This window comes from Lepeophtheirus salmonis, chromosome Z (genome assembly GCF_016086655.4).
Source record: "Lepeophtheirus salmonis chromosome Z, UVic_Lsal_1.4, whole genome shotgun sequence".
Classification (NCBI taxonomy): domain Eukaryota; kingdom Metazoa; phylum Arthropoda; class Copepoda; order Siphonostomatoida; family Caligidae; genus Lepeophtheirus; species Lepeophtheirus salmonis.
Genome location: NC_092584.1, coordinates 12,460,274 through 12,487,894, shown reverse-complemented (window position 1 = coordinate 12,487,894; position 27,621 = coordinate 12,460,274). Strand labels below are relative to the sequence as shown.

The following is a 27,621-nucleotide window of genomic DNA, read 5'->3' as shown; positions in this document are numbered from 1 at the left end:
ATAACACTGTCCTATATGATTGTTAAGTAACAATTTTAAAATCCTGACTTAATTCATTGTAAGGCAACACAAATTAAGTAAATAAATATAATTAAAGTTCTTTAATAGTACAAAATGGTAAGCTTATGACCATGCCAATAAGTATAAATAGGAAAATATTTAACTTATATTGATATTAATATCTATAAAATCCTTTCTAATACTCATTTCGATTGTTATGAAACTTGATATCCTTGCTTGATACTTTATAGAATAATAAAATCAATTCCAGAACTAATTATTTAGACAGCCCTAAATTAATTTGCATATTCATAATAATGAACTATCTGTATGTAAGCCTATAGTAATATGCTTTATGTATATTATCTAATTTGCCATTTTATTACAAAAATATACGAGTGGTGAATAAAACAATAGCAATAAGTAAAAGTTATAGCATACATATTTTTTTACATACATACATGAATAATAACTATTAATTTACCAATCTGTCTTAAGTTCTCTCAGATTAGCACTTCCGTTATTCAATTCGAGCTTTTTATTAAGGTTATTTACTTTGATTCTTGTTCTTGTTTTCACGAAGGATATGATGACTGGTTTAGGCCAGTTAGGATATAATTCAATTAGATGATTATTCAGCCTTTCAAGTACGTTGGGATTTTTGTCAATTGCGTCTTCATGGTTAGAATGAAAAGCATTGAAATGTTTCTCCAGACAATGAAAATTATTTAAAAACTCAGGCGAGTGGATCGTAAGGCCTCCTTCAGAGACCAATTCAATCCAAGGGATAAACGGTTCTTCATAAAATCCGAAGTCGTATACCTTTTTCGCAAGATTTGGATTAAGTCTTTTGCCAAAAATCCTGCAATATAAGCCAGACCCTGGTAAGAATAATCATTGGAAACTTGAGATGATTCTTCTGTATCTGCTGTAGTTACTTTTTCCGCTAACAGCCAGCTTCAAGAAGTTGAGAATCTTCTAAAGTTTCTTATAATTCAATTGCATTTTCATAATGCTCATTTTCTTGTATATTTGACGAAAAGAAGTGACCCGTTATTGTTTTAGTAACTATTTCGCCATCATCCTCATCATTTAACTCCTCTTCAACACCTGGATTTCTTAAGACACGCTCATGATTTTTTCCAATTAAAATTACTTCTGGTCTTCTGAGGGCTTCCACTGGGAATGGATGAGTATTGTCTCCTGTGATGACTCGAATCCATGAGAATACATTCTCCAGACAATCTTGATTTAGAGGAGAGGTTAAAATGTATTTCATTCCATTATCCTTGATACTTTGATATGTTGAGCGATAATTTTAATAATATTTGATTGTATTCCAGGAGCTGTTTTAAAATTTCGGATCCACCGTTTGAGGGTTGTTACACTAAGAACCGGAAGTAGACCACTGGATTGAATGTAACGTTAGGCTTTTGAAGAAAGAGACTTCAGTATCAGTTCTTTAACAAAATCCTCCTCATTCCATTTTCCAAACCACCGATAAGGAGTTTACATTGAGATTTAGTAAATCTCTTTTCCGATTGAACGATTTTCACTTTTTCGCCTAAATCTGCATTATTTTTCCTTAGTGACTCGAATTCTAGAATGAGTGGCTCTTTTCTGATATTAGAAGCCCTACTAATTTGTATAATCCGGGATACACATACTTGATTAGATGCGTTAATCTTTCGTAACACAAGTGTTTTTGTTGATTTTACTTTGGTTTGGGATGATTTGTCTATTGTCTCCAAATATATTTCATTAGAATCTTCTTCAAAATGGTTCACTATCTTAATTCATTTCGTTTTCCTGTGAGTTTGCTCAAATCCTTCTCCAGGTATGAGACCTCCGGAAGGGATAATATCTTCTTTCAATTTTATTTTTAAAAGTAGTCCCAGCAATTTACCTTTTAAATCTCTTTAATAAGTATTTTCTTCAAAATGATTTCTCACAAATTATAGTGCATTTTCCTAAGGGGTCCTTTCGATAACACGCACTTTCCCATTTTTCCTCCTTGAGGGATCCTTTGGAAAATGACAATAAATTATGTTGTTATGAGAATCACAAATGGCAACTTCACAACTGACAGTTTCATTGCGCGAAGACATTATACTATGTCGAAATAACGAATAAGTATTATTATCGTAATAATAACAATCGATTGGTAATAATATAAATATTGTAAAATGTAAATAATATCATACTCCAAGGATACCAAGCTTCTCTCTCATGGCCAACAACGTCGTCTCAGCTCTTAATTTTGGCCTTTTATGACTTTGTATTTGGTACCTTTTCTATTCACTATGACGTCAAAATCTCACTCTCTTGTCCAGCTTCGGTACAAAACATCAAATTGAAAATTCTAGCAAGCCCGATTACATGATGGTCTAACCTTATATTACTATTAATCTAGGTAATTACGTAATTTTTAGCTGTTGAAGTTTCTACAAGGACAGGTCCTATGACTGGACTGATGGGACTGCAGTCTTTTCAGTTTCTTAGACCGATCCAACACTACTGGACGATTATCCTTTTTTTTCTCGCATCTCTTCCTTGAGATATTAGTTTAAAAGAATTTAGCCATTTTTCCCATCTAGACAATTTTACTTATTTTTTCCTCCTGCCATTTTTTCCTTGAGCTAGATATCAGTTCAAACGAATCTAGCCATTTTTTCCACCTAGACAAATTTCTTTTTTTTTTCTCTTGTCAATTGTTCCTCGACATTTGTTCCGTTCACGTTCAGCCGGATTTATTTTTGATATATTTATGTTAATAATGTTTTCTCACATAAATAAGTTGAGTCATAACTCATATGCAGGGGTGTCCGCAGAGGGAGGGGCAGCACCCCTACCCCCAACCAAATTCAGTAATTTAAAAAAAAATTATAAATTTGGCATAAAAATAGTATCCAAAGGGATTTATTTTCTCACATAAAACAAGGTTATTTTCTTTTTAAGGAGAGCATCATCAAGTTCTTCTGTGGAGCACTTTGTTCTGGGAAATACTTCTTAAAATGATCCAGAAGAGACTTGTGAAAAATATGTTCATTCAATCATCATCATTTAATTCTTGATGCCACTCAAAGTAATGTCAATTTAAATTATACTCTTTTCTTTTTTGGAAATCATCTCGCGACTCCCACATTGAGAACCACTGCTATAGTAGTTCTCTCTTGTTGTGTACAAGTTGCGTGTATGTACAAGTTGTAACTTGTATTTGGCAAATTGTACAAGTAGCAACAAAACAATGAGATGAATGGTATAATTTTTGAGTATTTCAATACAAATTACAAAAATATGATTATTATGAGGCAGAGTACAAAGTTCAAATTCCCTCATTTATTCTATATTACTCATAAATACATAATAGTCATGTAATTTCAATAGATCAAAATGAAATGCTAGTATTAATCAATAGTTTTGGTAATTAGAATGCCCCATGTTCTAATTTAATAATGCATTTTAGGACAAAGAAATTGCAACTTGTACAAGTTGCAACTTGTACATAACACTTGCTTAAAATCAAACCACGTTGTTGTTGAAATATTTTTGTAAACATTCCGTTAGATGTCGCTATTTTCTTTGTATGGCGCACTCATGAAAAGTACATTTAAATAATATTTTCTTTCATCATTGTTATTTTATTTATTAACAAAGATTTTGTACCTTTCAATTCAGTTTATACCTTTCCTGACAAATAAATAAAATATTATATTTAGTTATTATTGTTTTGCTTCTTATTCAACGCCTCGTCGTTTTAATTACTCATTAATATCTTCAGTCAATGGAATAATAACTAATACGTTATGTTGAATGAATCCGGTCCTCCTCACCAACCCTTGCTTGTCCCTGAGAAGGATTTCAACAAAATGATGTCGGACCTTCAGTCTCGACTCCCATCCTCTGACGGGTAAGAAACTCTTGACTCTAGTACATTATTTTAATATCAATATAATAAAAATCTTATTTGCTTTCAATATCCAACAACAGGGAATTTTCAGAGATCGCCAAAAAGGAGTTTGAAAATATGTCCAAGGATCAGTTGGATATAATACGGGATCTTGTGAATACAGAGAGTGAAGGGATCAACTTGGAAGATCCAGAGGATGTTCAAAAATTGCGCTACAGCTCTTCCAACTCGTCCACTGGATCTAATCCACCTCTTACGGATTGGTCAGGGAATCATGGATTTAAATTGGTTGTGTCCGACTCTAAAAAGAAACGGAATGCAACTGTAAATGTCTCATATTCATTGATATCCACATACCTTAATTCATCCATTTCTTTGTACAAATTTAATTGCAGTATGAACCCGCACTGAATAAATTATATGTACAGCAAAACAAGGCCGTGACCATCAACATATCCTACAATGCGAATTCCTTTGTTGAAAGAAACATTCAAATTTTTGATGGATCCCTTCAAGTACGAGCTGTTGCCGTTTTTACTGAGCCTGAATGGCACTCACATCCTGTCAACGTTTGCTATGAACATTCACGAAATAGGTTTGTAGCCTAATGTTATCCCTTCTGTCATATTCCTTTCTCGTCTCTTTATAGTGTCAAAGAGTTGAAAAATCCTTTAGCCGAGCATTTGATTCGTTGTATCAGTTCTGAATCAACCTATCATGTTGATTCCAGTTGAGTTAATTGTAATTTACAACAGGATGATTTTTTTCTTAATATTCTTTGTTTTTAGAATCTGGTAGATTCAGTGTTTTAACCAACATGCCTCTTCCATCGGATGGAACGACAAATATTCCTATCAATTACAAATTTATGGACTTGGTTGGATGTTCTGGAGGGATCAATCGTCGAGACTTATCTATTTTATACTCTTTCGAATATTTGTAAGTTGTACAAAAGGAACTTGGCCGTTGTGCTATTTTCTATTTTTCAGAGGTGTTCCTATCGGGAGAAAACTAGTTCCTATTCGCATTTGTGCAAATCCTTACAGAGATATGAAGGCTGAAATGGCACATATACATGGTAAATCTAGAAAACCTTTGAAAAGGGATACTCCTTTTCTGTCTTCTAGTGATACAAGTAACATTTTCTGGGTTCCTGTAAGTATTTGTGCGTTTTAATGACTTGTTATTATATTTGTATGACAATTTCAATAGGCATTTGATCGAGCCACGTATGAAGCCTTGCTTAAAGTAGGTGAATTGTCTGAGACTTTAAAATCGGACGGAAAGGTTGATGTATGGAGAGAGCTCGTTGAATCCACGTATGTCATTTTATAATAATAATAATGTTTTTATTTTAATATTTTTATATCTTCATTAGGAACAAGTTGAAGGATTTGAAAGAAGAACCCCCTTTCAAAAAGTCCAAAGTCTGAATCCCGCTTTTTTTTATTTATTTACTCTTCAGTCTCTTACGACTTGTGATAACGTGCAATATCTATGCAGTATGAATGCAAACATAATTTAAAAATTCCATCCATTTTTTTTCTTTTTTTTTGTTTGTTTACATTTTGGTATTTTTTTAGAAGATATTGTTGTACATTTTATTGAGAGCTTATGAATGAAGAATTTCTATCCACCAAGTGGTAATGTTACTCATTATATATTATTAATCATATACCTATTGTTTGATATTTTTTAATACTCATTTTTTTATTATTATATTATATACATTATATGAATATATTTTATGTAAGTTCTAATTGCCTTGTAATTAATTTAGCGTGTTCTTGTTAGTACTGGATTTACAATTGCTTCTTGACTATGCATATAAAATATTCCATCAACTGTAGATTGAGTAGACATTTTTCCTTGTCGATATAATATCTCGAACATCTTGATCCTGAGGAGGTATAATTGTATCCACCAGGTCCCGAGCATTCTTTTGTAGAGATTGGGTCAACAGCGCAAGAGACAGTATGTAGTTGAATATTGTTTTACATATACAAAAGCAAGTTAGAATCGAGTTTGGATATCATTTGTACTCTTGGGCGAATCATCGTCAATATCTGTATACAAATTACTATCATTTACTCATTGTAAGCGCTGCAAATTTGTCACAATAAAAGAACAACAAATTGATAGATTTTATTTGAAAGGCCATATGAGCATTGGTCATTCCAATTACCTACTATCATTTCATTTTGATCTATTCAAATTACATGGTTATTATGTACTTATGAGTAATATAACTGGGCATTTGAACTTTATATACTTCAAAATACTTATATTTTATTCACTTATGTGTCGATCATCCATGCAATATTCAATAGTTGTATGATCCTCATCCCAAGTAATTTTCTAGTCATCATTTCTAGTACTCAATACAATTGATCCTAAGGACCGGTCATCATAACACAAAACTACTACTTTTTAATTTGCCATTCAAATGTTGCCCCATGACGTCAAGTGCATCCGACTCTGACGTCATATCTTATCTGCAGCGGCTCTCCAATTTTCTCGCACCTTATTAATTGTGTAACAATACAGAGAAGAAACGGATTGAAAACATAATGTGTACAGCTGTTGATTGCAGTCCTAAAATTCAATTCAATTATTATTTTTTCTCCTTTGATTTGTTTGATATTGTTTCACTTTTAAAACGAAAAGAACTACAGACAACAGCTAACTACACACTGCCTTCAGTCCATTACCCTAGAGTAATCCTTATAACCCATAAAAAAAAAAGTTAAAGAACGTCTGACATAAAATTAATAAAAGCGGGAAAAGTTTCAAGAAATCATGGTTGAAGATAAAAGACGGGAAACTGCTCCTTGGATCGAAAAATATCGTCCAAAAACATTTGATGACATTGTGGGAAACTCAGAAACGGTTTCACGCCTCACAACATTTGCACATGATGGGAATGCTCCTAATATTATCATATCCGGACCTCCAGGAGTGGGTAAAACAACAACGATCCTATGTTTGGCTCGAGCTTTGCTAGGAAGTTCTTTCAAGGAGGCTGTATTGGAGTTGAACGCCTCGAATGAGAGAGGAATTGACGTTGTTCGGAATAAAATTAAAATGTTTGCGCAGCAAAAGGAAGGTTTTGTTGATTTTTTTGTTCGTACATTTTTGCATTCACTTAATTGAGTCATTATCACTTCGTTTTCATATACTCCCCTGCTCCTAATGAACATATGTATACCCCTATACTATAGTCTTTCCAGTAATAATATCTCATTCTCCATGATTTTATAGGTCACTTTACCTCCAGGAAGACATAAGATCATTGTTTTAGACGAGGCAGACTCCATGACAGAAGCTGCTCAACAGGCCCTTCGACGAACCATGGAAATATACTCTGACACAACACGCTTTTGTCTTGCATGCAATGCTTCTGAGAAAGTAATCGAGCCCATTCAATCACGATGTGCCATGCTTCGCTACTCCAAACTATCAGACGCAGAGATATTAGCTCAAGTCTTGAAAGTTTGTGAAAAAGAGGATATATCATATACATCAGACGGCCTTGAAGCCATTGTATTTACAGCACAGGGGGATATGAGACAGGCCTTGAATAATCTACAGTCCACTCATGATGGCTTCGGTCAAATTGACTCCAAGAATGTATTCAAAGTATGTGATGAACCACATCCCTTGCTTGTTAAGGATATGCTAAGTAATTGCACGGAGGGTAAAATTGATGAGGCCTACAAGGTTTTGTCTCATCTTTGGAGATTGGGTTACTCTCCAGAGGATATTATTTCTAATATATTCCGTGTCTGTAAAACACATCCTATGGCTGAGTATTTGAAGCTTGAATTTATTAAGGAGATTGGTCAGGCGCACATGAAGATCGTTCATGGTTCTAATAGTTTACTTCAACTCTCGGGATTGCTTGCGAAACTATGCAATGTCACTGTCAAATATTAAACTAAAATTTTTATTCATTTTTTTATTTTTATATAATACAGCTTTTAAACATTTTGATTAGAATGGAAAATATATGGATTTATGTCAAGTTTAAAATTAATAAGTCTTCCATCTCAAAGTTGTTTGGGTGATCATCTTTAATACACTAGATGTTACAAACAGTCGATGATTTGATACATATGAATGAGTAAAAACTCCTGATCAAAATGAATCCTAAATAGATTATTTTTTAAATATGTAGCGATTAGCTACTCAGGTAAATATGAAATTCAATGAATATGAATTTTTCAAAATTTTTTTCAAAGAAATTTAATTGTGTGTGGCAACAGCTTTGGATTTTGAAATTTTTTTCAAAAATTTTATTTATTGAGAATATTTTCCAAAAAATGTAATTTTTTGTGAATAGCTATGGTTTTTTGAAATTTTTCTCCGAAAAATTTAATAATTGAATTTTTTTTTTTTTAAATTTTACATTTGAAATTTAATTTCTGAATTTTTTAATTTTTTTTTTTCAAAAAAATCCCAAAAACCAGGCTCCCCTCTCTTCCAATCCCAATAAAAAATAATATAATACTAGGGACAGCCCTGTAGTTACTTCATCAATTAATCATTCACAAATATAAAATAAGATATACTTCAATAAATTTTTCCTTCTTTAATTATAAAATAACTATCCCTCCAAAACTTCTCAATTAAAAGCTATTTAAAGAGAAATGAAAAAAATTACCAGGTATTAGTATTCCGAAGTTCAATTTATTCGGTGTATGGACAATGGGGACGTCGCTTCTCAGATATAACTCTGTAAAACCAAACTTTACATCTGCAATAATTATCATTATGAAACAGAAGTAACATTTTCCTTATTTAACAAACTTGTTTTGTTGCTTTTTTGCATAAATTTATACATTAACTAGCGGGATAATATTAAATTAAATTTAATCGCAGATATCATTGAAGTCTAATTGATCTGAGTACCTCATTCTCTATTAATTACTCATTTATAAACTTGATACTGTATTGCGCAACTTTCTATCTTCTAAATTTGAGGACGATGAACTGAATTGTCTATTGCTATCAGAGAATTCAGAATTACATAACAAATGCCACTTCATTACGTCACTCCTAAAGCTTAAATATTACATATTTTGTACTGTATATCATTATCGGAGCACCCAGCGTATTGTGAGTGTCTTACTGAATTTATTGTCATTTAAACAAGAAAAGAACATTAGAAACGGATCACAAAGGTGAGATATACTTTTTTTCTAGTATTCCAAATTATTTTTGGTCATTGACGGAGGGGTAATTCAGTGCATGGGTTATTTTTAAAGATACACATGATGTAATAATCATGAAGTCGATCGAGAAACCTCGAATTATTTTGTACACCTCATAATGTTGAGCAATGATTCTAAGAATATCATACATTATATGGAAGAATGAGTAATATATCATGGGTTGGTGATGGATATTTACATGGTTTGTGCTCACATCGCGTGAGAGTCGAGTACTGTTACAGTCACATTATTATTAATTATTTTATTCTATGACATTCTACTATAGACAGCATTCAATGCTGCAATACAATACATACATAATGGGAAGGGAAAGAGAGGGAGATGGAAGGAGAAAGACGGAACGAGAGAAGTATTTATGTTGTAAGACTACATAGAGAAAGAAAAATATAGAGGTGACAAAGATTTTTACTTGGTTGCTTGGCTTAGTAAGGCAGTTGATAATAAATATTCTAATCATGGGAAGTTTAATGCAGCTGTTGTGTTTGGTATGCCTCTGATATTAAACTAAAATCCGGTGGGAAAAGTCAATTTATTAAATTGATGGCTGTTTTGGCAAAATACTATACATTAAGCATACCAAAGTTAACAGCTAAAGGTAATAGAACAGTATTTTGTATACCTTGTCACCTATGTATTTCTTTCTTTAAATATAAGGCTTCTGTTAAAAGCATAACTATGAAGTGATCATTGAATGACCGATCCACAGCTTCAGCAAATCCCTTTAAACTTTTTTAATCTATATCTGTTCTTTATTGTAATCAGTAATGAGTGTCTTCTTTCTATCGTTTAAGGCCTAGAATTTCATATTGAAGGAGTGAAGGTAAGACGGATTTTTAAGTACTCTTAAGTAAGTCATATCTGCTTGTAAAAATTGAAGAGAGATGAGTTTTGGTAATCAGAGTGGGCCTCATGCCATTGGCTTCAAAGATGAGTTCCTGGAAGAGTCCGGCCTCACCTACCGTCTCTTTTACCCCATGTCACAGCCTTCAACCCTTCCATCAACACTTTGGGTAAGCAACACTTCGTACCTCATAGCTCTTGTGAGGTTTGGACTGGGGCGGCGTGTATGGCCCGTCTTTACGGATTTTTTCCATTGGATCTTCCGATATCCGCATTTGCCTATTCTCCAAGAAGCATCTCCCCTTCCGGGTCCATTTCCTCTAGTTCTCTTTAGTCACGGTCTTGGGGGATCCAAAATGACCTACTCCAAACTATGCACACATATTGCATCCTATGGGTTTGTCGTGGCGTCCCTGGAACACCTCGACGGTTCTGCAGCTCTTGCACTTCGCTATCCGGATACATGGATCGACTATCAAGCTCCACATCAGAAAAACAACTCTCTACCATTTAGAAACTCACAAATTGATACACGGATCCAGGAATTAAGGAGTGTACAAAAGGCACTTCGATCTAAACCCTTCATTGACGAGAATAAGTCTATTTTATGTGGCCACTCCTTTGGCGCTGCTACCATACTGGCACTTTTACATGAGGATCCCTCTGTATATTTGGGGGGTGTAGCCTATGATACATGGGTTGATCCCCTTTCCCAACGACAGGCCGTCCTTGACAATGCCCATCAAATAGGATCACGTACTTTGTTATTTAATAATGAGTTATTCATAAAAAAAGTGAATCAGGATCTATTAAAGGCCTTTGATAATGGAATTGACAATAATTGGACTCTCAAAGGAATTCTTCACTTTTGTCAGTCGGATGTTCCAACAGTTGTAAAGAATGCTAGGCTCCTTCCCTACTTGTTGAGAGGAAGGTTTGACTTTGAAAGAGATGAAAAGGGTTTTGATTTGTCCGTGTTGGCATTTGTTCACTATGTGAGGAACAAGTTGTTGACGACAGAGGAAGGGAATGAGACGAAGAACACTCATTTCAATGATTTTATAGAGGAGCATAAAGACTTCATATTCAAGGGAGTTTGAATAATACTCCTTCTTTTAGTCAGATCCTTTTATTTAGTGTTTTTAATTATGCATATATTATGTCCTACGGTTATTCTCCGTATTGCATCTTGATTTTTATTTCTGTGAAAACTAATTAGTATCTATAATAGAGTGTCATGTTTTTGGGTGAATATTTTTTTCCCCCTCTGTAGAAAAAACCTTTTTGGCTAGTATAAAAATTGACATTTGCTAAGCCTCTCATACCCTGACAAATAAGATGATACTATGACTCAAAAATTGTACTTTATATAAGAACATTCTCCTCTTTTTTTTTTTGTTCAGCAACGTTCACTTAAAATAATTGGCTTAAAGTTTGCTGTTATGTTTGCACGTACCTCCCCAAAAATGTTCTAAGAGGTCTTAAACCTTACCAAAATAAGTTTTATCCCCAGCAGAAGAATTCTTTGTGCAGAGGGAAAACTAATATTAACCAAAAAACATGACAGTCTAATAATGGTAATGCTGTATAAATTAATCCCTTTCATAGTAAACAAAATAAATATGTAATTACTAATTAGTTTTCCTTCGCTGATTTTCAAAATAAATTGAGTTTACTTTCCTCATTTTCTGTTCGATTCTAATTATGAAAACTAAAAACTTTCAAAGGTGAATACATATTTACAAAATAATATTTTATTTAAAAAAAAAAAGAGTTATTTTTACATGCTAATCATTTCATGGTTTTTCTTTTTATTTCTTACATAATAAAAGTTTTTACTATATTGATTTTCACAGAGAACTTTTTTCTTTAACCTCTTATACAAATATCCCCGCCTATTTTTCCAATCATTTTTGTCCACTTTACAATTTCCTGAGGGACCTTCTTTCTTTTCAAAGTATGAAAGGCGAATATATCATAACCTTTTTTATTGAATAAGATGTTTAGTTTTCTAAGCATTCATAGGGGTAAATTACATTTAACTAATTTTTTTATGCGATGTCATCACTCTGAACTGTTAATGTTTTTTACAAGACGCAATATCCTATATTGATATATTATGTAACATTAAAATATATTTAGTCAGCCATTTTAATCATATATTGACGTTATCTATCATTTCTTTTTGACTTGTTCATTTGTCTAATTTATTAGTTATAACATCACTCAACTAGAATAACACTCCGTGGATCACAAAACCTCCACTTAAAATCAAACTATGTAACTAAATTTATCGAAAGTTATTGTCTATAATGCAGTTTTAATTAGCGTTTTGTGTTACCTTGAAAATAAAACACATTTAATAACTTCTTACTGTGACCATTTATAATCCTCGTCCCAAGTTTGATCAAAATCGAGATGTAACTTTTGGTGGAATCCTTCTGACTTACAAACTAACGGAGGAAAAAACATAACCTCCGTTCAACTTAATTGCAGAGGTAATAAGTCCCTTGCCTGACACATATAGAAACATTATTGACAGATCCACGTTATTCCCATTTAGTATTCTCTTCAAACAGTACTTATCAAAATTTCATTGAATTCTCACCTCTAGTTTAGAGGTTACAGTCGTTTAAGTGAAACCCCTTTTGGAAAGTACTTTCACTGGCAGTTGAGGATCTTTTTAATTCATGCGTGTTCTGGTGGTTTCATTTTTCATCCATTGTCGCATAGCTAAGCAAGAAATCATTTTTATTTCGTTTGAACTGCTCAAAATAGCTGACTCTGAATCGTTGATATGTTGTTGTTTTAATACCAATATAGTATAACGAGTCGTTGAAGTAGTAAAATACGAGGCTTAAAGAATTGGCAGTCCTTGACCACATTCGTGGGGGAGACTTTGTTCCAGTACTTGATGATGGAGGCCTTCAAGGAGACAATGCTGTTGTGTGAATCGGCAGAAACCTTCCTTCCTATCTAACAACCCCTAAAAGAAGTAGTCAATGAGGTTCATATAGGAGGAATTTAAGGTACAGGTGTGTGTTTGTGTAAATGACACCTGCTCCCTTTAAACAATTTTGGTGTCTTGCAGGTTTTGTGAGAAGGGGAAGAGTCTGGCTGAAACAGGAACTCGAATCCATTGGCCTCAGCTTTCATCCAAGGTATCACTTGGTCAGACAGAAGCTCATAGTACCTGTCGGCATCCACCCTCTCCTTTGGCTTTGTCGTTGATTTTTGGTTTCTTTTATTTTTACATACTGGCAGGATACATTTGATACATCACGTTATTTCACGTGAAAATGTAGTTCTGAATCATGATTATACCCATCTATATCCGTACCTTCTCCCTGATTTACTCTAATAGCCAAGGGATCCCGACTTTCCTTGGTCTGTGGCTTTTTCCTGAAGTGTACCGGTCTCTCTATATACTAGGGGTACGCATACTCCTTGAGTACTTGGATGAACTCCAGGGGGTACTTGATATTTAAAAAATATATATATTAGTATTAATTCAAAAGTAACCACTTTTCTGACCGAGCATAAATCCTCCCATGCCGCCTAATTCTAGGACACCGGTGCTACCTGACAGATGTATTTAGCAAACTAAACGAACTTCCTGAAGAAATTTCACCTACTTTCCTCATGTAGATTATTTTCTCTCTGATGCGGATGTGAACAGAGCTCCAGTTACTTCAATCATAGTGGGACATTTGATTCAAGATTTCCATTCCTACTTTCCTGACATAGAATAGAAATATGCAGAGCTGGATTGGGCCTAAGACCCATTTCTCTTGTCTGAGGCAAACAGAAGCAAGCTACCTATCACTGATCAGGAATAACTCTTAGAAGTGTCATCTGACATTGACCTCTAGTGCAAGTTTTCCAAATCCACACTCACACAGTTTTGGGTGTGTGTAAAACAGGAGTACCCTGACCTGGGCCAGAGAGCTTCAGAGCAGCTACAACCCTTTGCCTCCGCATATTTATGTGAGGCATCCTTCTCGGCAATGAATGTGATAAGGACAAAGCAGAGAAACAAAATGATCCTGTAGAAGAGCCTGATTACAGCAGTTGCCTCCCTTTCACCAAGATTGAACAAGATCCTTTGTGGGGAGCACAAGCTCACGTTTCTCACTAAAAATGCAATTTGTATTCAGTTACAAAGTGTAATAAAACAGACAGTATTAACACAGTGTTCTAGATTTTTTTACTAAATATATTTTGTGTTGGTTGAAAAAATATTTTACATGGGGTACGTCACTGAAAAAAGATTGAGCATCCCTTCTCTTAGAGACTTGAAATGTGTTCAAATTCAGCTGATATAGAAAAAAAAAAAAAAGGGTACCCCACCTTTAATTTGTACCCAGATCGTCAGCAAATCGCGGAAATATCTTTAAAGCAAAAAAAAGTAAATTTTCGAGGTTTTATAGAACCAAAGTTTTAAAGTTCGGAATTTCAGCTTTCAGACGATATTTGTTTTTATCAAATCATACAAAAATAAGTGTTTTAAATTGAAGCAAAAAGATAATGAGTTGCTGACTTGCTCCGCACAGGAATACCATTGCTCACAATATCTCGGAGACCACGGCGAGAAGAGCCGTGGTGGACCTTTGTATGACTTCATTTTTCAGAAGGCAATGCCAGCTACTTCTGAATCACCCAAGATCCAGGAGTGGTGACGATCTAATCTAGGTGATTGCTGGTAATGTTTTCTTTTGGCTCCCATCATCCCGTGACTCACCCCCCTATCATAGAATCTGGGGCTATGTGGAAAGTAGAGCATGTACCTACCCCCACTTGTCTGTCGATGCCCTTAAAGCTGCCGTTGAGGAGCAATGTGCTTCCATGCCGGACGAATTTGTTGTGAGGGTTTTCCGGGACAGAATTGAGGCCATGGTTGAGGCAGAAGGGTGACATTTTGAAGGATTTTTTCTTCTATAACCCCTGCAGCCTCCACGAGGCGTTGGATTTGGTGTTTTTTTCCTCAATTCCCTGATGCAGGCTATAGTGTTATCTATATAGTAGTCAACGTTATATTTTTTTCTCTTTATGTGTTCTCAATATACCCGTTTTCTCCATCAAGTCATTATAATTATTGAGCTTTTAAGTTTAGCAGTTTCATTTTGCATTTAAATATGTAGTAGTATTGTTGTTCATTCCTTGTGAGGATTTCTCATTATACATAACATATTAAAGTGAACAAAAAAAATGACGATGTGTTGTAAATATAAATATATGAGGCAGCACATCACATGAAAATCTTCAATAGTCGTTGGGATACAAGTCATTGTAAGTAAGTTGTTTTGTTATTATTTTTTTTGAGAATCCACGAGGGAGTTATACCGAATATAAAATTACATCCAGGCTGTAGCTTGGAATTTAGAACCCTTTTCAGTTTTGAGAGTGGTCTGAAAAGTTTCTTACCTCAACGTAAGATGACAGCACTTGTAAATAAAAGGTAGTTGCATCCATCTAGCATCTTTTGACAGTTACTCATAAAACACTCGGATCGACTCACTAAAACGATTCTTAAATTAAAACTGAGTGTCCAAAATGGCTGACAATTTGGTGAGTAACTGTCAACTGATGCTAGATGGATGTGACTACTAGTATTGGGTGTCGGTCTGGAAATACTAGACCGATCCCATAGAAGATCGGTCCAAAGGAAAAGTTCGTTCTAGATGAGTCGAAAGGAAAAATTCGATCCAGTTCGGTCCTAAAAAAATCAGTCTATACAGATTTTACATTGTTTATAACATGATATAATATGTATTTTCTAGTACAATGACGTCATACAAAGTTTAAAGAGAGATAACTCAGATGATTTTTAATCCTGTGGTTCTTGTTTGTAAAGAGTATTTGTTCTAGAGCATTCTGTGTAGTTTTTTGAAAAAATCAATGACGGAGTATCTAGAAAAAAAAAATTGGTATCTCATAATATATGAAACCCGACAAAATCCCTCCACAGGGTTAGACCGAAAAAAATTGAGACTGAAATAAATCGTTCCACGGTCTTAAATCGCGATCTGGACCAAAAAGTATGTTTAAATCAGTCTAGAAAAAATCACTGCAGACCGAACTGAAATAAAAATTGGGTGCTAGACCGAGTCTCAACACTAGTGAATGCCTTTTATTTACATGTGCTTTTATCTTCTTGTTAAAGTCGGACACTTTTCAGACCACTTTTCTAGTTTCATTTACATGTATATATTTCAATAACAAATACTTGGAGCAACGGCTCTATTTATTTCAATTTTCTCCATACACACCTTGAGAACAATTACTTCACAATGCAATCTCCCTTGGTAGCCATAATTATTGCTTTCAGGCGGCATCTAAAAGCTGAAGATACGTCTTCTTACTCATTTCCTCCTAGTGCTCATTGAGGGAGCCCTTCAGCCAATGTTTAGTTTTCACGTGCGCTCAGAACTTAAAAGTTAAGGGGTTTCAAGTGAGGGATGTAGGGGGGGGGGGCATTGACGTATGCCAGCTGTATTTCCTGCTCCCCACTGCCGGTTTGGCATCGGAGAAGTCCTTTTTATCGTTGGAGATACTCCATTTTAATACGAAGCGTGAGTTTTGGGCCCTTCTTCAACACCAAAAACTTTTCTTCCTCTATCGTGACGATCCTCAACACCGTAGACTTCGAGAATAGTCCATGTTTCTTTGATCCACTGCCAAAGACTTCTTCAGGTTGGCTTGGATGGCTTCCTTGATAACACATACGTCAAGTTTTTCCTGAGCCCCACTGCTGATTTTGTGTCTGAGAGCTTCCTTTTCATTCTCACTGCTGGCAAGGCGCTGTTTCATGAGGTAGTCTGTGATCCTGGATACCTTGAGCTCGTCTCTCGGATTTATTCTCGCGTATGGTGCAAGCCCTTGACTCCGCATAAGGGGAGAACGGAAAGTCAAGCGGGTTCAAGTCAGGAATTCAAACTGTTGAGCTACCATTTCTATCGATAGAGATGCGCCATTCATACGAGGGGTGATCATTTGACTTTCCTTCAACACCAAGTTCTTGCCTCCCTCCTTCTTGACGGCCCTGGACACCGTAGACTTTGATACGTTCAACTCTCTTGTATTCGCTGCCATTTAATTTCACAAATGAACACACAATTTAAAATTTTAATTAAGTAAGGGTTTTCTTAATAAATATTTTGTGGTTATTTCCTTGTATTTTTTCTCGGAGAACCCACATTTGTCTGAGTTTAGGTTTGCCTCTATCGTTTGGGAAGCAAATGACTTGTTGGGTTTATGGAAATGCTCACTTACTTCCTGAGAGATCTCTTAGGGCTTTAATCCTATTACCTCCTTCATGGTTCTCACATCAACTTTTTCTTGATACCCTCAGACGTTTTTTCGTGAGAGAGCTTCCTTTTTATCCTCACTACTGTCAAAGGGCTACTTCACGCGGGATACTGTGATCCTGGACACCTTGAGCTTGTCAGAAATCTCTGTGAGAGATATTCATGCCCGGTTATAATAAGAGATCTTGATTCAAACGTACCTTTACAGGGGCGTCCACAAGGCGGCGAGGGTTGGAGTGGCTGTACCCCCCCCAAGGAGTGTTTACTTTTTACTGTATTTTTTTTGCTCAGGATGAAAAAAAAAAAAAATTACGTGAAAATAGCATAAAATTTTTTTTCGAAAAATTTAATATTTTGAGAATAGCTATGGATTTTTGATTTTTTTCCCCAATAAATTAAGTATTTTAAATTTTTTTCTAATAAAAAAATAAAGGAATTTTTGTTTTTACTAGAAAATTTAATATTTGAGGTTTTTCTTTCAGAAATTCAAATATTTTAAATTTAATTTAGTCTTTCAAATTTTTTTTTTCAAATAGCTATGGATTTTTTAATTTATTTTTTCTAAATTTCCTTTAATTGGTCAGATGGAGGGACACTCATTAAGTATCAGTAAACTTTAAAGTATTACATTTTTCCATTGACCCATGGATTACTTAACATAGTCCTCCATGATCTGAGCTATGAATCTTCTTTGAAGTCCATTTACATAAAGTATATTCAAAAACTGATTGAACATTCGTTTGTGCTCATAAAAGACAGCACGTAACCCGGAGGACTTGGTGTCCTTGTTAGACACCAAGTTGAATTGGGGATCGACAACGGAGTAATTTCCAATTTCCTTGTTTATTTCCTTCTTCCCCACCTCCTTTGTCCAACGTTGATAGTAGCAAAACATTCATTGAATTATTGGCAGGATTACTATGTTATTTTTGGTTTTTATATTTTTACATACCGGATGGTCTTATTTTATGCAACTCTGGCTATTAGTTCAATAAGAGAGTGTGTAAACAATGTTCTTCAGTTATCGAGGACGATCACAAGTATATATATATATAATAGAAAGCTATTGATTATATAATTAAAGTGCATTATATAGGATTCCTAGCCTTATTTTTGACAGAAGAAAATATTTTTATATTATGTTATTTTATTTGAACACTCATATACGCGCACACATTAAAATAATAAACACAAACTACAGTTAAGTGGAATTGGGACTTGAGTTTTTTTTATTTTTTATATTATTATTTTTCTGGATCAATCTTGGCATTTGTGCAAGAAATAAATAAGTAATAGAGTATTTTTTTTATTATAGTACATCTGTGCTGCGTCAACATAAAACAACCTTAAAACAAAAATCAAGAAAAAGAAACCCCCCAATTAAACACGTTGTGTTCAAAAAGTATGACAACTTTTAAAATTTTCGCGAGCAATGGGGTATGCTTGATTTATTTTTATTTTGTATGTTAGTACACTCGCCAGGAACATATATTTACAGTGTGAGCTATATCATATGTTTAGCTTGTTGGTGAGAGGGTTAATGGATAAAAGTATTTTGTGTGTTTGGGGATTTTTTGGTCCTATTGAAAAACTGGATCAAAGAATTTGCATCAAATTTTATGTAATAAATGTAATTAAGTGCACCAAAATACTTGATATATTGATAATGGCGTACGGTCTAACTGTTCTGCGTAAAAAATAAAAAATGTCAACAAGTGGTACAAACTCTTCCATGTGAAGATGCTAAAGACGATCCTCTCGCTGGAAGCCCAGGCACGTCAACAGCAGATGAAAACGTTGAAGTAGTGAAAAAAATTGTTTTTGAAAACCGTCAGCATCGCTCATGAGCTGCTGATAGACGTCAATGATGATTCTGATTCCTCACAAATATGTCATGATTTGTGAGAAATCAAGGGTATATGGCTATGATATCGAAGCCAAATCCCAATAGTCCCAATGGAAGATCCCAGGGGAGTCGAGACCAAACAAAAGCACGCCAAGTTTGATCAAATGTCTAGGTTTCGCTCACTGTTTTTTAGACTACCGTGCCGTAGGACCATATGGTCGTAGGGTCAATAAAGAGTATTCTCTTGAAGTTATGGACCGTTTGTGAGAACCAATAGGAAGAAAACGTTCGGAATTGTGAACAACAAGCATATTGATGAATAAATCAATATTTTTTCCTAAAAATAGAGTCACCTTACTTTTTGAACACATTTCGTATATAAGTATAAACCAATATTTGTATTCAAAGATGTGGTATGAGTTACGATAGGCAAGACTTTTCGCTATAGTTGATAACTGTTTTTTGGCTTCAGATCCCTTCAAATATAATCTACCATTCTTTTGTTGTGACAATAAATTTTGACTACTATAATTGCAATTTAGGTTGATGATAATAAGTAGTTGATCGACATTGAAGATACTTCGTGTAATAATATAAAATGTAGTATATCAATGTAAAAAGAATCTCGAACCAAAATCAAGTCAAAGAGAAAAACCAAATTTATTTAGTTTTCTTCAAATTAGGAGTTGGCTCTATGAAGGGTCATTTTGTCGATTTTAATTTAGTATGTATTATTTCAGGTTTCTGACCAATTGAAATCATAAATTCACTGCGATATAAGGATCAGGGCCTATTGCGATCCGATCAATTTAATTGCGATAATATTCGAATATACAATTTCTTTAACCCTATAAGTCAATCTATATATTATATATAGGTACCCGAATAAATATTTCTCATAGCCTATGAGCTCCAAAACTCTGGCGTCTGACCGTACTTTCTTTTCCTTTTTTGTTCTGTGAACAAATATTAATCTTGGGAATTAATTTGACCGATGTGAGGGATAGTTAACTTTTAAGAAAAGGAGAGTTAAAGATTTTATTATTATAGCACAAAATATTGATACAAGAAGGGTTTGTCTGGGAAATCCTGCTTACACATAGTTCTTCTATTCTTTTAAAAATGATCATTTTAAGTGAATCTATTACCATGAACCATTCTCTCTCTCTCTATAATAAACAGTCTTGAGGGAAGTCTCAAGACAAAGGCCGGTCTCGAGAACTGCAACACTATTACAGGATATGTAATAGTGTACAAATTGATTGGATTGCAATTGTTTTGCCATTTTTCTTGTGATATAGTCATATAAAGATCAGGACCGATTGTGGTACTGCAATCAGCGATATAATATCCCCATATCCCATTTGATCGCCGATCAGAAAAAACTCAGATAAACAAGCCTGATGTCTTTTAGCTTTGAAAAGGTCTATTGAAACATCAAATGACAAGCATTAAGACACATTTTTGAATGCTATCATTCAATTTCATTAGATAAATTTGGCAAAAATCACAATTTTATACCTATTTTGAGACACATTTCGATATAGAAGTTATTATTATTTTAGTAATTAGAATTGGAATTAGACAATAAGATTTGAAATTGTAATTATTGTTAAAATGATTCATATCAGATTAGATATTGACATGCAGGGGTGTTTTAAACCTTTCTTTAATTATATATATTGAGTGATAGATTGATCGTTGAGAAAAAACACTTACCAAATATTTTAGAAAATTTATTAAATTTTATTCCATATTTTATAAATTATTTAATATAACTGCCTCCTTTATGAACTACTTCCCTTAGACGTGATTGAAATACTTCACATGTTACACGCACCATAGATTTGGGAAGTTTCACCCATTCCATCTGAATTAAACCATGGAGATCTTCCAAATTTAAATATTGACAAGTGTTTACCTTCGACTCTAGATAAACCTACACAAAGTAGTCGAGAGGGTTAAGGTCTGGACTCGAAGGGAACCACATAGATTTGTCCCAAACACTCTTGGCAGGTAACTCTGTTATGTATTGTAGCTAAATCTTGCTGAAAGGTCATCTTAATCGTTTTAGATGAATTGGTTATAAACCACGGAAGGGCCACAGGCTCCAAAACAAATGATATTTCGTCACCCGTCTTCATCTCTTGAACAAAAACCAAAGGAAGAGTATCTCATTTACATGGAATCCCTGCCCAGACCAAAAGGGATCGACTATTGATCCATTTTGGAATTGTTCTTTGGTCTTAGGATATATCTTTTGATGATGAGGTCAAGATTTTGTCGTTTTGACGGTTAAATCCATGCCCCATTTCTTCTCATCTAAAAAGGCAATATTTCCTCTCCGCGTGCAAAGTTCTAATAAGGTTAACTTCTTTAAATCCGTTTCATCCGTACATCTAACGTGAGAGTCTGACTGTAACGAAACTTCAGAGAAATCATCCCTAGGTCCTTTTGGATGATTTGATTCATCGAAGTCCATGACACGTTGATCTCCTTAGCCATTTTTGCCATTGATCTGTTGGGGTTTCTATATATTTTTAATTTTACTTTCCGTACGTTATTTGGGTTTCGGGTGGACCTTGGCCGTTCACTTTTTGGGTTGTCATCAACGTTTTCAGTCTTTCGAATATTTTAATGTTATATTTAACAGAACTGAGACTGATTGTATAACAACCAATCAGATTGTGGGTAGTATACTTTACCCCCAAAATTTTGTATGCCAAATCTTAGAGGTTTTAGACTTTAGAACACCCCTGTATATCTTGTGAACAAGGTGCAACTTGTGTAAGCAACCTGTACAACTTGCAATTTCTTCGTCTTAAAATACAATATTTAACTTGTTATTTGGTTGTACATTGAAACTGTCATTTGAAGTTTATAATGTGCCTTATAATACTTATATTTTAGTAATTTGTAATGATATAGTTAAAAAATACAGCATTAAAATACGGATCATCCATGGAATATTCAGTTATTGCCAATCGTCATCCCAAGTACAGGAAATCCTTCATCTCATTTTTTGGTTGCAACTTGTACGAGCTGTAACTTATACAAAATCACAACTTGTACACAACATATATAACAAAGCATTAGTATCACGGTGTTGTTAATTTTTGGGGCTAACCCTCCCTAAATGATGAAAGATAGGTATGCACCTGTTTACATGCAAAGACATAAAAATAGAAGGATTTTAAAAATATCAACAATATCGTTTTTATTAGACCAAATATACACAGGTTTGTTTTTTAAAATTGCCCCATAAATAATTAGCTCTAAATCAAAAACTAAAAGTCCAATTTTATTGAAATCTTTTGAAACATTTAATTTAACTATTACAAATATTTAAAATGGGAATTTATTTAATTTGACCATCTTGGGCCTTTTTAATATCAACCAATCTCTTTCAAACTGCATTACAACTAGCACGTACTACATCATCTGGTATCCCATTTCTTCTCAAGGGTTGCCATTAGAGCATCCTTATTTCTTGAAGGATAAGGATTGACCTCCCTTTCCAATATTTCTTCGATGGAAAACTCCAGGGGATTTAAATTAGGTGAAGAGGGAGGCCACATAGACTTGTCCCAAAAATGCTGGAGTTTTTTTTTTTTTTCAACTGTGTGGGGACCATGAGATGAAGCGGAATCCTGAGTGAAGCAAACTTCTTAACATGGAAATGCTGTTTCAATCCAGGGCTTCACTTTGGTCTTCAAAAAGTCTAAATAAACTTTTTGATTAATTTTTATCCCATCAAGTATCCAAAGTATAGGCGATTTTGCCCCATTTGAAGCCACAGCGCCCCAAAAGCAAGTCATACTTTTGGCTGGAATTAATGCTTTAATATGTCTCTGCCAAGACTCTGTCATTTTGCTTTTGAATTTCCAACTTAAAGTTAATAATTTTTCGTCCCAATAAATCATAACGTCATTCTTATGTACTACAAACTTTGCTTCTGTCCTCCTTTCTCTTAGTATAGGGCCCCTTTGACAAAAGATGACGATAATGAGTTTTGTAAGGTTTGATCCCAGTGTCATCTGTATCAATCTTGTTCATACTGGTTTTCCTTTCATTGTTATCCTGGGCCAGCTTTTGTAGGGATCTTCGTGGATTTTCCCTAATTTTTTCACAGACAGTCTTGGCCAACCTTTGAGTTCTCACAGTTTTGGTTGTTCCACTCCTTGACCTCCTATCAGACTCTATTCCATCCTCCAATCGCTTTTTGGACCAGTAAACAATTTTCCGATTGACCTTGGTAATCTTCTGGGTTGACTACCATGTGTTCCCAGCTTTTAATAGAATTATAATCTGTTCCCTTTGGGATTTTTCCATATCCTTTCAAAAATTATGTATTCCAAGGCAATTATGAAGATTTAATGATTTTTTCATACAAAATTATGTTTAACAACAAAACCTCTCAGACAGTTATTTTATTCAGTACAAGTCTTTAAAATAAGGGACGATTTAAAAAAGTATCCCTGTTTTAATCCATATCTCCTAGAATCCTGTTAACTGGCAATATTTGTTCATCATTAATATTAGGCTTTTCTCCCTTCCCATCATTCCAATTCTTAATCCTAACTAAATGATCCATGCTGTGTGTCCCATCCGTGTAAAGTCCTTAATACCACCGAAGTTGACCATAAATGTCCCACGTTATTGGAATAATGTCATTTTAGAAAGGGTAATAGAGCCCTGTTATTATTCATTGGCTTCTGGTTCTCTCCAATTTTTTAGCTTACTCATTATCTTATCTTCCGTCAAGAATATGATGGGTTCAGTTGCTTCACATGGTGATGAGGTTGTATCTTCCGTGAATTTGTTCACCTTATAGCCATCACATCTTTCGGATGTGTCACTCGTTTATCCTGGAGATCTTGCTTAAAGAATTATCTCAATTCTTAAAGTGTTGAAATGATAAAGTAAAGTGTTGAAGGATATTTATACAGTAATGTTTGATTTGACATTTTAACACAGTTCAGGAATTGTATTGTATTGTTGTATGCGAAAATGACATGAGTCTTGAATGCTGCTCCTATAAAAAAGTACTCCATGCACCAACAAGAAGATTCTTTTATTTTGTCTTCCCTAACAGCTCTTTGAAGTATTGGAGGCAGTTATGTAAAGCTCTAGACTGATAACCAAGTCGAGTGAATTACTTTTCTTATTAGAGGATGAACGACTTGTGAACTCCTTTTTACTCTAAAAGTTGATCTAAGTCATCAAAGTCTGTTTTCGAATGATGTATATTGATGTACCATGCTAATTTTTCAATACTTTTGCAAATTAATGGACGCAACAGCTATAAAATTGTGATTTTTGCCCAATTTCTGTACTGAAATTGAATTCAAGTATTCTGAAATGTGTTTTTGTAGCATTCTTCGTCTAAAAGTACATAATAAACAGTTTTTAAATATCGTATTTTTCCATTATAGAAGCTGAAATATACATAATACTGTATCTAGAGTTAAAAAAAGGGCATGGTTGCATTACATAGCCTTGCTTACCTTGGTTATGAGGACAATGTCTCTTTTTTTAGATAGTCTATTTGGAAACTGAAAAAAACCTAGCCAATTTTCATTAAGTTTAATTTAATAGGTACTGTGGCCCATTAAATTAAAATGTTGAGCATCCCTAGTTTAGAGCCTTCATTTGATTTAGGAGAGTAATATTAGCCCTGATACGGACTTTTAAATAAAATCTTGTAATGTCTTATTATTTAAATGTGAAAATCAATTTTAGCTGCTTGAAGTGCGATTTGCGACGTAGCCAAAGTGTTAACAAGAATAATTGATTGATAGAAATTGACAAACATTCGTCGAAGAATACAAATTTAATCTACACTCAATTTTAAGAAAAATATTATAGCTTGCTTTTATATTGACGGGCCACATCTTTTCCTCTCCCCTCCTTCTATGTTACGTCTTTCAATTCTTTAGTATATTATAATATACTTTCAAATAAAACATTAATGTACGTTCAAAAGCAAAATCTAATTTGGGAAATGATATTTTTTTTAAATATCATATAATATAATGCATTTAATTTGTCATATTTATTGTATAGGGTATTTGTATATCAAACTATGTATCTATTGTTGTCACATGTCAACTTGTACTCAAGAATATTATAGCTAGGGTTGTAAATTATAAGCATTTTTTCTATGTAAAAAAAAAAAAGAACGAAAATTTACATGGTAACTATGACAGTTTGAAGAGTGTTTTTAGAGGAGAGCAGCTTAGTTGTCATGCTGTTTTATTAGATTAGCTGCGAGCAGTCGTGAGGGAAGGATTTACTACAAGTCCCACTTGTATCATATAAAAGCATAGACAGGAACTTCCCCATTATTGATCCCCAATTCTGCCTTGAGTCCAACGGCATTTTTACTTTTCCAAATGAGTTATTTTTTATACTTTTATAATTTAGTAAAAATTGTCGACATAATAATTAGAAGCACGTTCCTCGGTCAACCATAATAAAGATACATACTAGAATTCACGCGCTAATCCTTTTCCTAATTCACTTTATTAATTCGTATTCAATATACGCTCTCCTTTTGTCCGTTAGTAAAATAAGTCCTTTTTTTTAGATTTTTTTGGTTTATTTTCAAATCGACAATCCATACCTTTTAAAAAAAAAAATTCGAGACACGGAGAATCCTTTTTTTTTTTTTGTATAAAAAGAGATTTTTATTAGCAAAAAAACTAACATGCCCTTCTAAGCCCAGGAATCTGGTCTGATCCGAATTGATTTAAGATTTACCAGACTAATTATACCCATATTTAAACACAAGAGAAAATATATTTTACACATTGAGTATAAGCCAAGGATGGAGTTCATCCTTGAGCGGAAAGTACAGAACTGATTTCCTTTCTTATATTATTTTTTAGTTCCTGAGAAACCTGGGTTTAAAGTAGAGGTAAGTTGGTCTGGAAAGTATCGGCCTTAGTCTGGCTACAAGGTATCAGAGTCCGTTATAGCTTTTCAGGCCAAAATTTGACAATCTGTAACATAAAAGTATTCTAATATGTACATTTTAGGTGTTTAACATCTAAAGAGGATATTTGAGAGTGTGATAATTATACAAAATCAATAACATCAACCTCAGTTTATTTTTCATGGGTAGTTAATTGAAAATGACGTCATCGATTAGTTGTAAAGGAAATATTTTACATTAGAAATATATGCAGGGATAGAAGGTTTGGGCCACGGGGATTTCAGGCTAGGAAAATAGGGTTCGGACGGTGGGCTTTCGACCTCAGGCTTACACCGAATCCACCTCAAGTTTATAGTAATTTAGAACTAATTTCGTTTAGAGTCATTTTGTACGACTTAGATAATCACCTGACTAAAAGCACGATCATTAAAACTTATGTCAAAGTGTTTTTTATTATTATTTTACGAATGTAATTAGTGCTTCTCTGCTTATTTTGTTCTAAGCTCGAGATATTGCCTATTTTAGGTTGTAAAATGATGAAAAATGACACTCTTCATTCGATCCTTCTAACTATTTCATTTTTCATAGTTATAAGGAGTATCGTGCATAGTTTACATAATATAACAATATTCCATGTTTTAATTTTTTAAACGCCCTATTAAAAAAATATTCATCCCGACCGAACTTTGTTCGATTTTGTATCCTTTGAGGGATCCTTTTTTATGGGAGTGTATTAGAAAACAGTTTATCTGTAGGTTTGCTTCTATGTACGGTGTCAAGTCATTTTTGAGAGTATATCTTCGGACTATGTAGATACTTGATCTTAGAAATAACAATACAATAGAGCGAGCGTCATATTCAAAAATAAGGGAGTATATGTATGTACCGAGTGGTCCATTAAAATCTGTACACTTTGAATTGTAATAATCAACAAAACATAGTTTATTAATTAACAATAGAATTTTAACAAAATGAATACTATAAATAGATGTGTATCTAAGCTCACTTAATCATTAATGTATCCGCCTTTATCGGTAAGACTGGCTTCCAGGCGGTGGCAGAAGGCCTGACACCCACTGCGGATGTAGTTCTCTGTCAGGTGTCCGTGCGCTGACTGAGAGTGTCTTTGAGGGCCTCGGAGTTTGAAGGACAGTCACTCCAGGCCTTCCCCATGACATGAACCCAAAATATGTAGTGCATGGGGTTGGCGTTGGGGGTGTAAGGGGCCCGAAAGTGTCACAAAATAGTTCAAAAGACTCATTTAAAAGAGTTATGCTAAGGAGAAGATGGGTTTCGTTCATTGGTGGTGGTGTCAAAAGTTGTTTTTCCACCCACTTTTGTGATAGTTCTCTGGACAGTCTGATTTGAAACTCCGATATCTCTTGTATGGAGAGGATTGGCCTGTGCTGCTTTCTTTAACTTCTCCGAATGCAAATTGGCCTTTTTGACAAAGCCTTTCTTCATCTCCAACGTTTTGGACTTGCTGACGGCGTAGACGGTGGTCTTGAAGACTCCCAATTGCTTGGAAGGCACAAATGGAAATTCGG

At 34.2% G+C, this 27,621-nt stretch overlaps 4 protein-coding genes and 1 long non-coding RNA gene across 14 annotated transcripts in view; 4 read left to right on the top strand and 1 right to left on the bottom strand.

Moving 5' to 3' along the window:
- The first annotated feature begins 3,570 nt into the window (after positions 1-3,570).
- Positions 3,571-5,553, top strand: LOC121130187 (cellular tumor antigen p53). Its single transcript, XM_040725948.2, has 8 exons — positions 3,571-3,910; positions 3,991-4,234; positions 4,306-4,505; positions 4,560-4,639; positions 4,699-4,849; positions 4,900-5,065; positions 5,123-5,229; positions 5,289-5,553. Exons 1-8 carry the CDS (start codon positions 3,807-3,809, stop codon positions 5,341-5,343), a joined length of 1,107 nt encoding a protein of 368 aa, XP_040581882.1. The 5' UTR covers positions 3,571-3,806; the 3' UTR covers positions 5,344-5,553.
- A 38-nt stretch (positions 5,554-5,591) lies between these two features.
- On the bottom strand, positions 5,592-6,331 carry LOC121130189 (uncharacterized). Its single transcript, XR_005868619.2, has 2 exons — positions 6,208-6,331; positions 5,592-5,976 (listed from the first exon to the last, which is right to left on the bottom strand). It is a non-coding gene; the product is annotated as an uncharacterized lncRNA (long non-coding RNA).
- Positions 6,332-6,539: 208 nt separating this feature from the next.
- RfC4 (replication factor C subunit RfC4) lies at positions 6,540-7,949 on the top strand. The gene is made up of 2 exons (XM_071893664.1): positions 6,540-7,033; positions 7,172-7,949. Exons 1-2 carry the CDS (start codon positions 6,710-6,712, stop codon positions 7,844-7,846), a joined length of 999 nt encoding a protein of 332 aa, XP_071749765.1. The 5' UTR covers positions 6,540-6,709; the 3' UTR covers positions 7,847-7,949.
- Positions 7,950-8,961: 1,012 nt separating this feature from the next.
- The window catches only part of LOC121130554 (protein vav), a 43,452-nt gene continuing 24,792 nt past the window's right edge, over positions 8,962-27,621 (top strand). The window contains exons 1-4 of one of the 10 annotated variants that reach the window (XM_071893662.1): positions 8,971-9,093; positions 9,178-9,325; positions 9,410-9,493; positions 9,936-9,964. In XM_071893662.1, the coding sequence (XP_071749763.1) occupies positions 9,466-9,493; positions 9,936-9,964 (57 nt within the window). In that variant the 5' untranslated portion in view covers positions 8,971-9,093; positions 9,178-9,325; positions 9,410-9,465. Of the gene's footprint in view, positions 9,094-9,157; positions 9,505-9,543; positions 9,740-9,935; positions 9,965-15,098; positions 15,278-27,621 lie in introns of those variants that run through there. The other 9 variants (XM_040726288.2, XM_040726294.2, XM_040726290.2 and 6 more) reach the window with 9 other exon arrangements.
- LOC121130556 (platelet-activating factor acetylhydrolase 2, cytoplasmic) lies at positions 9,950-12,144 on the top strand. The gene has a single exon (XM_040726300.2). The coding sequence runs from the start codon at positions 10,026-10,028 to the stop codon at positions 11,082-11,084; it is 1,059 nt and encodes a 352-aa protein (XP_040582234.1). The 5' UTR covers positions 9,950-10,025; the 3' UTR covers positions 11,085-12,144.

Coding starts and splice junctions, on each gene's coding strand:
- LOC121130187 (XM_040725948.2), top strand. CDS start 3,807: ATGTTGAATGAATCCGGTCCTCCTCACCAACCCTTGCTTGTCCCTGAG. Junction 3,911..3,990: donor CGACTCCCATCCTCTGACGG/GTAAGAAACTCT, acceptor ATCCAACAACAG/GGAATTTTCAGAGATCGCCA. Junction 4,235..4,305: donor AAAAGAAACGGAATGCAACT/GTAAATGTCTCA, acceptor ATTTAATTGCAG/TATGAACCCGCACTGAATAA.
- RfC4 (XM_071893664.1), top strand. CDS start 6,710: ATGGTTGAAGATAAAAGACGGGAAACTGCTCCTTGGATCGAAAAATAT. Junction 7,034..7,171: donor AAGGTTTTGTTGATTTTTTT/GTTCGTACATTT, acceptor ATGATTTTATAG/GTCACTTTACCTCCAGGAAG.
- LOC121130556 (XM_040726300.2), top strand. CDS start 10,026: ATGAGTTTTGGTAATCAGAGTGGGCCTCATGCCATTGGCTTCAAAGAT.